The following is a 15,281-nucleotide window of genomic DNA, read 5'->3' as shown; positions in this document are numbered from 1 at the left end:
GTCTTTTCTATTACATTTGAATAGATTACATAACAGCTTTTTTGTTGTTTGAAATGGAGAAGGCAAAGCGTCAAAGAATTCTTTTTTTGCCTGGCGGATTTTTGTTTGCAGCATTTTGGTTATGGTCGCAAGTTGATCGCAAGCTACCGAAATGGAGTTTCTTTTATATTTCCTGTATGTCCTATTCCTTTTATTAGTAAGGCGTCGCAGCTCACCATTAAACCATGGCTTAGATTTAGCACGCCGTTTGGTCTGCACCCAAGACAGCACATAGTTTTCTTGCATCTCAAGCATTTTTGCATTCAAAAGGACCCATAACTCATCAGCGCCGATTGTTTCAGAAAGTATTTCGAATTCCGGAAGGAATTCCTGTAATGCAAGTCCTATTTCATTTATGTTGGCTTGGTTGTAATTATGAATCCTTCTGGCTCCCGAGCTTTGCGTCTTTTCGTACGTCAACTTCATTTCACAAACCACAGCTTTATGGTCACTAATACATTGCACCATTAAAACTTTCCTAACCCAATTTGGCTGATTAGTTAAAATTAAATCTAAGACAATATTTTGTCTCATACCTTCTGTTACCACCTGGGTTAAGGAAAAGCTGTTTAGTATCATCAACAATTCCTTTGCCACTGCAGATGCAGCCATAGTATTAGAAGGGTGCTTATTCCAAGAAAGCTCTGGGATGTTAAAGTCCCCGCCAATGACAAGGTAATCTGTATTGACTGTCTCTATCGTCTTTGAAAAATCAGACAAGACAGCAAGAGAGCTTGAAGGAGCCCTATAAAATGAACATACTGATAATATTTTCCTGTTTGGTAACCGAATCTTACACCATATATCCTCGCAATTTCCGCTGCCGATATCGAGAGCCGAACAAGAAAGCAATGTGTGAACAAGTATAAAGACCCCACCGCCATGACGGTTTCTATCGTTCCTAAAGCATGTGTAGCCGTTTGGAAAGACTTCATTGCTTGTTATTTCTTCATCTATCCATGATTACATTCCAAAGCACTACAGTTGGTTTGGTCATGCATAGCAGCTTGTGGAAATCATCTACTTTGTTCTTGATACTACAGCAGTTGACAACAAGGAAAGTTACATCTGCTATGGAGCTGCGCATGCGTCATGTCATTTGCACAACCTGGCCACTACCTTCATCATATACACATAGTTACGGGAAGGAAGAAGCGTGCGTCTATTTACAGATGGCTTTTAATGGCTGAGCCAGCAAGCGTAGAGCAGCGATAATGCTACACTCTTCTTCGTCATCTCCAAGGCCACCATCATCGTCCTCCTTTTCCCACATTACCGACTGTGACATCACCCTCGTCGGAAAAAGCACCTTATTGGTGCGGCTCTTCGGTCTGAGAAAGGTAGGGTTTTAGGCGGCTGACGTGGATGATGTCAGAGAGAGGTGAAGGCACCATGGCATCCAGCGGAGACACTTCATATGTGACAGGGGTCACCTGGCGAAGGATGCGGTAAGGGCCACAGTACCGCGAGAGGAATTTCTCCAAAAGACCAACACGCCGAGTTGGATACCAAACTAGCACAAGAGCACCTGGTTCGTAGTGCACGTCGTGATGGCGCTGGTTGTAACGGCACTTCTGGCGTGTCTGTGAAGCAGAAAGATGAATGCAGGCAATCTGGCGTGCTTGGGTCGCTGTGGCTATGACATCCAGAGTGCACTCTGTCGGCGAGTCGAGTGTGGTCGAAAGGAGAGTCTCGAAAGGCAAAGTCGGCTCACGGCCAAAGGGGAGATAGAAGGTGAATATCCAGCTGTGTCACGGCGCGAGGAATTGTAGGCGAAAGTGACAAATGGTAGAGCAATGTCCCAGTCGCAATGATCGGAGGAAACATACATTGCTAACATGTCAGTTAATGTGCGGTTAAGGCATTCGGTAAGACCGTTAGTTTGAGGATGGTAAGCGGTAGTAAGTTTGTGTTTAGTATCACGTGATCAAAGTAGGTCGTCTATGACTTTGGCAAGAAAGTATCTGCCACGATCGGTGAGATGTTGACGAGGTGCACCGTGATGCAAGATAACGTCGTGAAGCAAGAAATCAGCGACGTCTGTGGCACAGCTGGTCGGTAGGCCTCTAGTAATGGCATAGCGAGTTGTATAGTCTGTAGCCAAAGCAATCCACCTATTTCCGTCATTTGATACAGGGAATGGTCCAAGAAGATCAACGCCAACGCGAAAAAAAGGGTCAGCCGGTATATTCAAAGGCTGCAGCAGTCCGGCGGGAGGCACAGCTGGTCTTTTCCGGCATTGACACGACTCACACGCGGCAACATAGCGCCAGACGGAGCAGTTGAGACTGGGCCAGAAAAACCGTCGCCGAATTCGGTCATAGGTCCGCGTGACGCCAAGGTGTCCAGCGGTGGGAACGTCGTGCAGTTCCTGCAGTACAATATGTCGCAGATGAGACGGAATGACGGTTAGGAGCTCGGGCCCGTCGGGGTGCATGTTGCGGCGATACAGGATGCCATTTTGTAGTCCGAACATATGAAGGGATGGGTCAGACGGATCAGAGAGCAAGCGTTCGATAATAGGGCGTAACGACTCATCGCGTCGTTGTTCAGCGCGAATGTCTTGCAAGGCAGAGAGCGAAAGAATGCAGATCGGTACGACATCCACTAAACCGTCCGGTACATCGACGGGATGACGAGACAGGCAGTCGGCGTCCTGATGTAGACGACCCGACTTGTAGACCACAGTGTATGTGTATTCCTGTAGCCGTAGGGCCCAGCGACCGAGGCGTCCGGTGGGATCCTTGAAGGAGGAAAGCCAACAAAGGGCGTGGTGGTCGGTTGCAACTGTAAATGGTCGACCATATATGTAGGGTCGGAACTTGCCCACCGCCCAAATGAGGGCAAGACACTCGCGCTCAGTAATCGAGTAATTGCGCTCTGCGGGAGAGAGGAGGCGGCTGGCGTAGGCGATCACGCGGTCGTGCCCACATTGGCGTTGAGCTAAAACTGCGCCGATGCCGTAGCCACTGGCATCAGTGCGGATTTCTGTCGGAACGGAGGCATCAAAATGGGCGAGAACAGGAGGTGTGGTGAGCAGCGTGATGAGCTGCGAGAAAGCAGACGCCCGTTCAGAGCCCCAACAGAAGGGAACGTCTTTCTTCAGGAGGTTAGTCAGGGGACGGGCAACATGGGCGAAATTTTCCACAAACGTGCGGAAGTACGAGCAAAAGCCAATAAAGCTGCGAACATCTTTGGCACAAGTTGGTACGGGGAAATTCTGCACAGCATGAACTTTAGCGGGGTCGGGGCGAATGCCTGACGAATCGACGAGGCGTCCGAGCATGGTTATTTGGCGGTGACCGAAGTGGCACTTGGACAAATTGAGCTGTAAGCCAGCGGTGTGAAAAACAGAAAGAACAGATGAAAGTCTTTCAAGATGCGTTGCAAAAGTTGAAGAGAATACGATGACGTCATCCAAGTAGCACAAACAGATGGACCATTTCAAACCACGTAAGAGCATGTCCATCATCCGTTCAAAAGTCGCCGGGGCACTGCACAAGCAAAAGGCATTACCCGGAACTGATATAGGCCGCCTGGTGTGACGAATGCTGCCTTTTCACGGTCCATTGCATCCACGGCAATTTGCCAATATCCAGAGCAAAGGTCTATAGATGAAAAATAAGTGACACCGTGGAGACAATCCAGAGCATCGTCAATGCGGGGAAGTGGATATACATCTTTCTTGGTGATCGTGTTTAGATGACGATAGTCAACGCAGAATCACCAGCTGTTATCCTTCTTTTTGATGAGAACAACAGGGGATGCCCACGGGCTGGAAGAGTGTTCAATAATCCCTTTGGCAAGCATCTTGTCAACCTCGCTCTGGATAACTTGTCGCTCAGAAGGAGACACCCGGTATGGGCGTCGGCGAACAGGTGCTGCATCGCCGGTATTTATACGATGCTTCACGACCGTAGTTTGACACAAAGGGTGATCGTTCAGGTCGAAAATGTCGGAGTAGGACTCGAGGAGGCCACGGAGCTCTGCGGCTTGTTGGGTTGAGAGGTCTGGTGCAATAATCTTTGTAAAGTCGTCGGTCGGGGCTGGTGCAGAAGGTGCAGAATGAGCATTGGTCGAAGACGGCGCAACAGATAGAGCGGAAATGTGGCACTCGTGCGTCGGTGACGTGGCTAGGGACATGCCTCGAGGAAGTACTTGTGGGCACTGTCCGAAATTTAGGATGGGAAGACATGTCTGATTGTCCGGAACAGAAACGATAGTGTGCGGGAAGGAGACATTGTGAGAAAGCAGGACTGAAGTCGCGGGAGTAAGGACATAGTCTCCGTCAAGTACAGGTGGGCAGGCTAAGACAGGGATGCAGGTTGCTGCAAGAGATGGCAGGCGTATAAAATCTGCGGAACAAAGCTGAGTTCCGCGGAAAGGTCAACGGGGACAGGTAGTGGTAGGTCAAGTTGTACAACGCCGGCGGAACAGTCAATCAGAGCAGAATGGGCGACCAAAAAGACGCATTCGGGGATAACATTGTGAGGGCAACGTTCGAGCACGATAAACAAAACGGATGCGTGGCGACCGGCGACACTGACACGAGCAGTACACATTCCAAGTACAGCCGGAGTTCCACCGTCGGCGACCTGGAGCAGTTGAGTCGGAGCAGGAGTCAGTACTTTCTTCAAGCGCGTTCGAAGCTCCGCACTCATGATGGAAATTTGGGCTCCAGTGTCGATGAGTGCTGTAATGGGCAAACCATCGACGTCCACGTCCAGAAGGTTCCGATTAGTAGGCAGGGTCAGCAGAGGAATTTCAGGCCGGGGTTCTAGAGCAGCGTCACCTCCAGGAGCTGCCCCAGTTAGTTTCCCGGCGGAGAGCGGCGACGGTAAGCTGGGCTTGGACAGCGATGCAGCTGGTGCGAACGGGAGCGGCGACTATGTGGTGATGGCAAGCGGCTGGTCACGGTGGCTCGAGCATTGTCATGTGCGCCTTCAACCTCGGTGGAGAGTGATGGCGGGCGAGGATTCAGTGGGGAGCGGCGGTAGGCGGGAAAGCTTGGTCGAGAGTGGGATGGCCAGGAACTTCGACAGTGGCGAGAGATGTGGCACACACGTCCACAGTTAAAGCAGATGGGTCTATCGTCATGTGTGCGCCATTCGGCCGGGTTGCGATAGCTCGGATATGGACTGTATTAGCTCCGGTGAACAGGGGCAGAGGCAGCAGATGAAGCAAAGTCAGAACGGCTGGCAGAGCAGATGGACGGAAGGCCCACATTGGCAAGTTCTTGGCGAATTACCGACTGAATGAGAGACACAAGCGGCCGGGAATTGTCAAAGCACTGTGTCACTGGCGTGGCAGGAGACACTGCTTCGATTTCTCGCCGAATGACACGTACGACGTTCTCGCAGGAGGTGGGCTCACGCGGCGGACAAACGTCTTCGCATGTCGATGAAGCTGCGGTATTAGGTAGACGCATAAACTGTTGAACTATGCGGCGGCTCTTCGCGTCTTCAAAACAGCGACATTCGTTAATGATTTCATTGACCGTTGTTACGTTCTTGTAAACAATCAGGTGAAACGCGTCGTCCGCGATGCCTTTTAAAACGTGGCTGACCTTGTCTGCCTCTGCCATATTGTTATCCACTTTGCAGCAAAGGACGAGGACGTCCTGGATATACGCCACATAAGATTCAGTGGACGTCTGTACATGGGCCCCAAGGTCCTCCTTCGCAGCACGTTGGCGGCCGACGGGCTTGCCGAACAAATCTCTAAGCTTCTGCTTGCACTGGTCCAAACTCATAAGCTCTTCTTCGTGTGTTTCGAACCAGACCCATGCCGTTTTCTTGAGGTAGAATATTATATTGGCCAGCATAAGCGTGTTATCCCACCTGTTTTGTGCGCTGACCCGTTCGTAATTCTGCAACCAGTCATCGACGTCAACGTGGTCGATCCCGGAAAACATGCCAGGGTCGTGAGGCTGGGCCAGGATGACCGTCGGTGGCGACGATGGGGCCGTGATTAAACTCTCTCCTTCGGATGACATGGCGGCCAGGTTACGTCTGCTGCAGAGCTCCGTCTTGCACAAGTGATTACCCCGCACATCCACCAAAGATGTTATGGGAAGGAAGAAGCGTGCGTCTATTTACAGATGGCTTTTAATGACTGAGCCAACAAGCGCAGAGCAGCGATAATGCTACACTCTTCTTCGTCGTCTCCAAGGCCACCATCATCATCCTCCTTTTCCCACGTTACCGACTGTGACAATATGCTTGCCTATTTACAAACAGCTTATCATATTTTAGGTCTGCGTGAGCAGCATTAAGGGCATTCCTTTTGCCGAATTCACAAAGAAACTTTCTTTTTCTGCGCACTGCCTCTGAACAATCTTCTGATATACTAGTATTGGATCCTTTTAGTTTCTTGGCGTTGGCTACAATTGCCTGTTCATCTTTAAACATTGAAAACATTGCAATGAGCAGCCAAGGTTTATTGGCCTGTAGGCTATACTTCTTGTTCCTTAATTGTACTCTAGAGTATTTAAGCATAAAGGTAACCTGTTATACAATAAATATTGCAAGAGATTAACACATAAAAGTGTGAAAACCAAAACAATAAAAGACATATGAATTTCGCTGCTGCATATATTTGAGCTCAATGAGGTCACATGGAGGAATACAGTCAACTTATTTAGACATTGACAAAACTGTGGGAAAAGGTCAAATTATCTGGTTGATCGAATTAAAAGAAGACACATGAAAATCATCCAAAGACACTGCTGCTTATTTGGCAGTATTTACCCGATTCTAATGCAAGCAGTTTTAAATGGTTCAAAGAAGGAATTACCTAATTCTAACATGCACTCAATCTTACAAAAAGAAAAATGTAGCATGTCTCCAATTCTTTAAACAAAAAAATATTAAACCTGCAGAGTGTGCTGGCACAGAATAGAAATATATATATGCTTGTCCATCGTCGCCCCTCTAAGACAGATCTCTATAGCCACGAGTGACAACATGTATTTCTCCATGCAGTCCATTGAATTTTACATTCCGCATTTCTTGAACGACTTTGCAACACTCACGAATGGTATGGTAGCCCATGTCTATAATAACCAAAGTGCCAGTTTGTCCTACGATGCACACAAGACTACAACACAGCAAAAACGTGTGACGTGGCTGTGTTCTTGCAAGCTTAGAACATAAAATAACTTATCTTTTTATGTGAACTTGTAATGAAAGTAGTGTTTTGCCAATGCCCAACTACAGAAAAACTTGTTCGGACGCCATGTTGTGATAATAACGGCTATGCCACCGTCTCTGACTATAGGCTGCTGCCAATGCTGAGACTCAGTTTTGGCTTTGTATTTAATTGTAATGTGCAGTAAATGTTCGGAACCATTTTCTTGGAAAGAAACGTGGCCATTAGAATTGAGATGGTAATCGTTCATTGTGAGCTACTGTTTCTGCTTGAAACTCCATGGTGGACAGGTTGAAAATCGTCGTTTTCGGCTTTCACATTGTGCATTAGCACCGCCAAGGCAGACAGCAGCACTACAGCCATACATTCAGAACTGGGGTCAGGCACGGGTGTGCAGACCAGTCACATTCAAATTACCCAGAGGTCCAAATGTTGCTTATGAAACAAGTCCAGTGGGCAACCAAGGCCAGGTCCAAGACCATCTTACTCCCTCAATAAACGTTCTCATCAACATCATCATCATCCGGCAAGGGCCAATTTCAGAATTGAAATAACGAATGCGGTGGGACATATGGGCATCGGTTGGGACCTTCAGCCAGAGCCTAACTGACAACTGAATTACCCAAAATCTAATTAACTGAAGTCCACTATACAGTCTCCATATAGCACCTTGCACAACATTATGATGATCGTAATGATGATGGTTTACAGTTTTCATAATTCGACTATAAGAATGTTATAGCTGATGCGGCTCCAGAAATATTTACCCCTTACAGCGCTTTAATGATAATAAGTACAGACAAATTATGTAAACACATTATCTTGATTTTTACAGTTTTATTAATTTTATTAGATATTGCAAGGACACAGAACAGTGGATAAAACTTACCGGGTATGCCTCAGCATACTGCACAGAACACTGCAGGTCCACTGTGTCCCCTATGCCGACCACCATTTCTTTGCTGATGTATGATATCACAGGGCTCTGCTGACAGGAACCTGCATAAAGAAAAAAAAATCTGCCTTGAAACACACACTTTAGTGCTTTCCACAATAATACATATACATGATATAATGCATGTGTTCTGTACGAAGAAATTGTCGAGGCAACAGCTTAAACCACACTGCTTTTACATCTTTTGTTGTCACCTCACTATCATTGTTATTACAACCACCAAGTAAAGTCGAACTTCGATGTCACCAACAGGGATGTAATGAATTATCAGATATAAAGAAGCAAACTCTAAATTTGATTGATCATGCTTTAGTTCAATTGAGTATTCTACTGATATAACGAAATCGAAAATGTGAAATCCAACACTGTTGGTTATAGCAAAGCAAAAACTTTTGTTTGCACTTGCCTCAAAAAATATATTCTGATATCAGAAATGACAAATTCACTTGCGCCGATAACCTGCACTAATCATCACCAAAAGTGTCAAACACAACTTTTCAGACGTTTGGCCTTTCGGACTGGCGCGATTATTCGGACTTCCCTGTGACACCCACCTGCCCCTAGCACCAATTTACACTGGCAAATACCGTAATTTCGGACATTGCAAGTCGTTTCGGGCATGAACCGCACGCGCGATGTGGCAGCTTGGCGGTTATGAACAAAATTGTAGCCATGTCGACTATAGGCACGAAACCGCAACTTGGGATGCAGACTCCCTACGAAGCGGCGCTGGTTAGGCTTAGAGGCCTTGGAAGTGCGGCCGGTGGAGTGGCTGGTGACAAGCCACAGAGAGATGCACGCCGTCAGTATGTTCGCACGCGTAGATATTATCGGCGATCGAGCGTGATATCAGGCGCACGGGAAAGACTGACGGCCGTATTAGCGGATTACGAATGCTTGTGCGGCTCCCTCCGTGCCCGAAAAAGCCAAGCCGCCACCGCCGACAGACTTTTTCGGACACCAATGGAACCGTACGTGAATCCGAACTCCGCCATACGCCATAAGGCTTGCCCGTGCGTCTGGTCTCACGCTCGATCGCTGAAACGTCTACGAGTACGAACATATATTGACGGCAAGCATCTCGCGACGGCTCACGTGCTTGTGCGGATTGCGCAGTTGCGTCTTCGCAGCGGTGCGGAGTGTGTGTACTTTGTTCCCGTGCCTCGTATCGGCACCGCAAGTTGCCGCTATGTCATCAAAATCGAGAAGAGACCCTTTACTGGACCTCTCGCAGGCACCCCGCCAGCGTTACCCACAGACATTGTAGCATTTTTTTACGCCGAAACCTGCGTGTATGCATGCTTATAACGAATATCAGATGTACTGAAGGTATTTTCATGGCCGATGCAACTTGGTTAAAACGAGGTTCGACTGTAGTATGTTCCAGCTGCACATACACAGCCTCTGTTGAAAATTTTGAAGCAACTCCTTGAGCAATGACATTTGCCACCATTCTTTTGAATTCCTGCAAGATGTTTGGTTCAGGGGACTAAGCACTGTCAATCTAATATCAGAAGCTTTGTAGCAAAGGTCTAGTGATGTGCAGTGTTTGCAAATTTATGATAAAGGTTGGAACTGCTGCTGCGTGTGTACCATAATATGCACGTGGCGAGGCATTAAGTGAAGTGAATACAATACAACTATTGACCTGCCTCATCCCCCTCAAACGAAAACGTGCAACGTAGCAGAGAAGCAAGGTTGTGTGCACAAACTCAAATGCACAATTTCCAATGTTTGTATGTGAATGTCTCAGTCTCACGCGTTGTTTGAGCTACGCAGAACTTCACTTTCTTAGCTCAAAAACCAACTATCTACACAACCATCCGAGTAATGTAGTACCCCAACTTGGACGGCTTTTTTTTTTTTTTTATTTGCTGGTGTATTCATTCCTCACTCTTCTGTCCCACTGCAGTGAGTGCGATTCTGCCCATCGACTGAAACACTGCTTTTGAATAAAGCTCGCTGACAATTCCTGTGATGAAGAGTAGTTTGAGAAATGTGCCCTCACCGAAGTCCACTAGAGTAAGTGCTAAGAAAGCGCGGTTACCAAATCTTAGCTCAGGAATAGCGATACCGCGCGTCTCACATCAGCGTGTCACGGCGATGATGATGGCAATATAACTGTCACCGCTGTCAGCACGGATCTAACTCGTGCCACTCCCGATGCAGCGATATGAAGCTGGGAGCCAGTGTCCTTTATCACGCAGTCTGCACGCTTACTTTGTCTTGTCGCTTTGTTGTTTGGAGCGAGGTTTGTAGCGTGCTCACCGATACAAATTATGGTGTATGTGGCGTCTGTGCCTACACATTTTGGAGAAAACTCAGACAATAGCAGGCAATTGCCTCATGCAGCTGAGTCCGCGCTGTTTAAAACTCTAAGTTTGTGTTGCAGATGTGTGATGCAGCAGATGATGCAGAATGAAGGTGCAGCGTGAAAGATAGGGGGTAGATGGGTAGTGTCAACATAGGTTGAATACAAAGGAAGACAAAGAAATGGTTGTCTAATAGCGACCTAGCGCGCACGTAAATCTCGCAGAAGTATTCAAAGACAAAGCGGCAGCGAAATTAAACACGGCTCTTCTATACTGTAGCTCTCGGTCATTGCGAAGCATAACCAAGAATATAACGAGCAAGTCTCCGTCAGTTCCGTTTCTTCTTTTTCTTTTCTTTTTTTTTTGTATTTGTGTGTGTGTCGTAGTACGCAAAAACGAAGCACAAGTGATAGCGGCATACGCTTACTGAACGCGCACACGCATACTATAAGCGCCATTCAAATATACAAGAAGCAAAACAAATGACCGAATAAGCATTATATATACTGCCTTGCGGTGATGTACTATGAACAAAGCACGCGAGAGCTGCGCGAGCCTGGTTTCTATTGTTCGCCCAGAGAACGAAGCGAATGTGATCGACCCCACCGTCACGACGTGCGCAAGACCACCTCCACTGCCAGCGGGCTCCATACAGCTCGCCGGTTCAACTATACCAGCACACCATAACACGCGGACCAATCGATGGCCCTACGCGCTGCGCGAATAAGAAAAATAAGGAGAACGACCAAAGTAACACAACAGCAAACCACGGTGTACCACGGTGGGAGCATGACTCAGTCGAGACCACCAGGCGAGGCGCCATCGTCGGGGCCGCACACAGCCTTCGCTTTGGAATAGGTGTAAAATTGGCGTCCCACCTCGCCGACGCGCGCCCGCGAAGCGCACGGTGATTTGGATGCGCGACGGAACGTCGAAACATGCCGGACGAGCAAGGGACGCTGCCCCTCGCCGCCGTCGGCGGCGGTGGGCCGTCGGCCGAAGATCGTGCCATCATGTCTCCCCGCCGCTGCGAGCTCCCGCTTCGGTTGTTTGTTGTGCGGTCGCTGCGGCGAACAAAGAAACTGCACGCCACATGTGTGCAAACGTACGCATAAAAAAAAAAAGAAATCATTAAGGAAAACGAGGTCGAGGTGCGTCAGCTGGCAGACAAGTTTCAGGCACGGACGTGAGTGCAGACTATCAGCGATGTGCGTTCAACGTATTCGCGTGTAGTCAAGTATTGCTGCACTTATGGTTAGCGAGCATAACGGATAGCGGACGTTAAACCAGACCAGGGCCATACTCCCGGTTCCTTATTAGGAAAGGGGGAGTTGAGGGGGCGACAGCGGCCATTTTGAAAGATTTATGCCGATTAATTTTCTCGTGTGAATCAAGCACGTCACCGAGATACAATAATTCGAAAGGTATAGCTTTACTTAGACAAAAAAAAGAAAAGGAACGAACTTTGTTGGGTGCCCGGAATTTAAATACTGGTTAAAGGGACCAACAACTGCCCAGAATGTGTTGTGAGACCTTCATGGAGACGAAATGACCAGGATTTGTAGTGGTAAAATCCAGCACGCTGTTCGCGGTTTAAGTAGGGATTATAATATTAAATTGGTTGGAGGTGAAACCTTGGTGCTTCGGATGTAGTCTGAGATTACTGTACGTAAGTCGGCCGTTATTAAGTACAACATAATTATTGCTTAAAATTGCAATTTCTGTACATAATTAGACACTTGCGATTTATTCATTGTTTCGGAAATCAAAAACGGACGCATGGCTACGGCAACATGCTGAACTATGTATCATGTGTAAAAGTGTCGTTTCGTTTTCGATTGGATTGGTTTTATTTTGAATGGTTAACTACCAAAGCAGTTGAACAGGAAACCACCAAAAACGCGTAGCTGTTATCGCAGAAATGCTTCAATATTTCGGAAAACATGAATTGCAGGAACATCGACTTGATAAAGAAAATAATACTTTCTCGCAGTTACGGCCGCACTTCTCGTCTGCCTCCCACTAATGCCGGCCTATAATTGCTATCGCACTCACCTATCACTGTCTTCAGCATGCTTCCAGTGAACGACTACATCCAAAAATGGAGGGGGGCCGGGCCTCCCCGGGAACTTGACTGTAGGTACTGAGCGGGATGCGAACTTTTGACGAAAGATGCAGTGTACCACGATCGCCCAGCGTATGTGGTGAACTGATCAGCGGCATTCGATCTCTATAGGATTCAGCGGTTGTGGTTTTTATTCGACCTACTGCTAGCAGCCGAACGCCACTGAGCGAGCACTTTTAATATATGAACACACTTTTTTTATGCAATATATGCTATGATGCTTGTTTCTATCATTTCAAAGCAGAATCAGAGACTGTTCACAATTCCAGAACACAATTACCAGCGTATTTAGTTCTCTTTTGTTTGTTTTTCTAGTGGCGTATTTACATTTAACAATAGTGGCATTACCTCCTACCACCGTGCACGACTGTCTGTCCCACCTTCACTCTTCGAACTATTATACTCTTCTTCGGCCACCCATGCGCAATGAGTTGCTCCATCTCACGCACATCAAGCCCCAGACGCGATATTCGATAAACTGGGGGTTAGTCTCCCGACTCCCGCCAGGAACATTGAAGCATATAAGCCGCCAACCATCTGTGCGGTACCTTCTGATATCATCAAAGTGTGTGTGCGCGCGCGCGCACGCACAATTATAAATATTGTCGTTGTTTGATTCCTGTATCAACAGAAGTCAGTTCAAGGGCTCCTCACCAAGTTCGGGCATTGCTACGACTTACAACGCCTCTCGCTCAGGACAACTTTAAACCGACTGGACTCGACACCGTTCTCGGAGTCGAGGATACGCGGGCCATAGCAACACCCGTCACTGGCACAAAAAGCGATTCATGCACTAGTACACTTGAAGTGCACTGGTTTAAGAGACCGGTTATAGTGTCCCATGTGCATCAACCTGCGTTCACTCAGTGCTATTTCTCTCTCTTTTTTCCTCTTTCTATTCCCCTTTCCCTTACCCCCAGTGTAGGGTAGCAAACCGGACGCTCGTCTGGTTGACCCCCCTGCCTTTCCTCTCCTTGCTTTCTCTCTCTCTTTCTCTCGGGCATCGCAAACGATATAACGTGAAGTGCGTAACGTATGCATGGTGACGACGTTGTTTGAAAAATATTACATTTTTGTACACCGCGAAGACGGCCGTACCTCCAAACGAAACCTCGCGCGACCTTATTCTAAGAACAGCTATGTTAAGTCACAAGTTTCCCCTGCACATCCAGCAGCGACATGACGATCGCACTGTTAGACGCTGAGTGCGCAAGTCCCCCATCGAAAATACACCACACAGAAAAAAAAGGGAAAAGCGAAAGAAAATGAGGCGGGGCTCATGACGCAGACGCCACGTGGTTTCTCGGCTCCGATCAATGCCACCTATAGTAGTTCACTTCGATTGACAAAATGCGGGCGACGAACACCACCTACTGACACTGGTCGAGGTAATGGCAGATCTCTTGAGTGGGTAGCCTTCTTGCCTTCTTAATCGTCATGCAATATTATATATACTTCTATCTCCAGTATCAGAAACACAGTAATAAAAAATATTCCGGTACAATGTTTCGTGAATGGCGGTTTGCAAATTCCAGCATAAAACAAATTTCCAACAGGTCTTGCTAAGAGTCAGGCGCGGCCTCGTGAATAGTTCGCTGGGAAAGGTAACGTTGGGGCCTAGTTGCCAGTGTTTCTAATGCGCGGCGCAAATCCGGCTCGCTGACGTAGGTATACTATTATTCCAGGAGAACATGCCACAGAACTTGATCAACGAAGAAATTGTGCACACTGCGCGGGCGGCCGCTTGCCAACTGCTCAACAGTACGACCCCCGAGGCTTCGAGGTCCACGACGTTTTCGGGCGAAACTGACAACGTATTGGTTGCGTGCATTAAATACTGTGTGCATTGCTAGGTGAAATGAGCAAAATGTGAGTCAATGCTCCACAATGAAGAATGCGCGTTCATGTTGTAGTCAAATGCCTTACAAGTGAAACAGCCGTTAAACAGTCGAGTGGAAATCTAAGCGCCAGCCTGGCGTGACGAGTTCGCGTATCCACCACAGCAGGAAGCGACCCAGGTCGGGACACCGAGGCGGATGTGCGATTCATGGTGATGCACGCGTGCCTGGCATGTCTTTCACCTGCGAGGCGCAAGCGTGTCCTGTAGCTTTTTTATTATTTTTTCCCCCTGTGGGGTTTACGTCTGCGTGGCGCTGGCTTGCAGCACCTGCGCTTCAATGTGCCCAGGTATACGCGCAGAGGCTGCGGGAGGGTACATGCATATTCGCATATAGGCGGCGGAACGTTCAAGCGTGCTGTATTCGCCGCTGTCGCCGCTGTGGTACCGCCGTTGTGCGACATAATGCGGATGCGGGTAGGACATCGACACACCTGTTTTGCCCCATGTGCAAAAGAAAAAAGAACAAAAAGCGCGGGGCGTCCTAAGGTGTACAGTCCAGCCATCACGACATGAAAAAAAGAGAGAAGAAATCCACACCTCGCATGAATCTGAGCCCTGCAACCAAACACATGCGACGAACGCAAGCGCTATATATGTGTTTCGCTCGCCCTCGAAGAGAGTAAGTGGTCGGCAATCACTTTAGAGAAATACATTTCCAGCGTAACAGCTAGTCACAGCGCTGAAGTATTGGCGGAACGCAGTGTCGCTATTTGCTTATTAAGCATGGTGAGATTGGGAAAATTGAAAATTGCTTTGCCTGAATGACGACAACAAATTCGCAGGCTGCCCAAGGTGAAACAC

At 47.8% G+C, this 15,281-nt stretch overlaps 1 protein-coding gene across 1 annotated transcript in view; it reads right to left on the bottom strand.

Annotated features, from left to right (window-relative positions):
• The window catches only part of Lac (septate junction protein lachesin), a 57,223-nt gene that overhangs the window by 22,500 nt on the left and 19,442 nt on the right, over positions 1 to 15,281 (bottom strand). Inside the window, exon 2 of the mRNA XM_075691967.1 lies at positions 8,078 to 8,187. Within this exon, the coding sequence (XP_075548082.1) occupies positions 8,078 to 8,187 (110 nt within the window). The remainder of the gene's footprint in view (positions 1 to 8,077; positions 8,188 to 15,281) is intronic.

Source organism: Dermacentor variabilis, chromosome 5, assembly GCF_050947875.1.
Source record: "Dermacentor variabilis isolate Ectoservices chromosome 5, ASM5094787v1, whole genome shotgun sequence".
NCBI classification, from domain to species: Eukaryota; Metazoa; Arthropoda; class Arachnida; order Ixodida; family Ixodidae; genus Dermacentor; species Dermacentor variabilis.
Note: the sequence above shows the minus strand (reverse complement) of the source record. Positions and strands in the feature narration are given on the sequence as shown.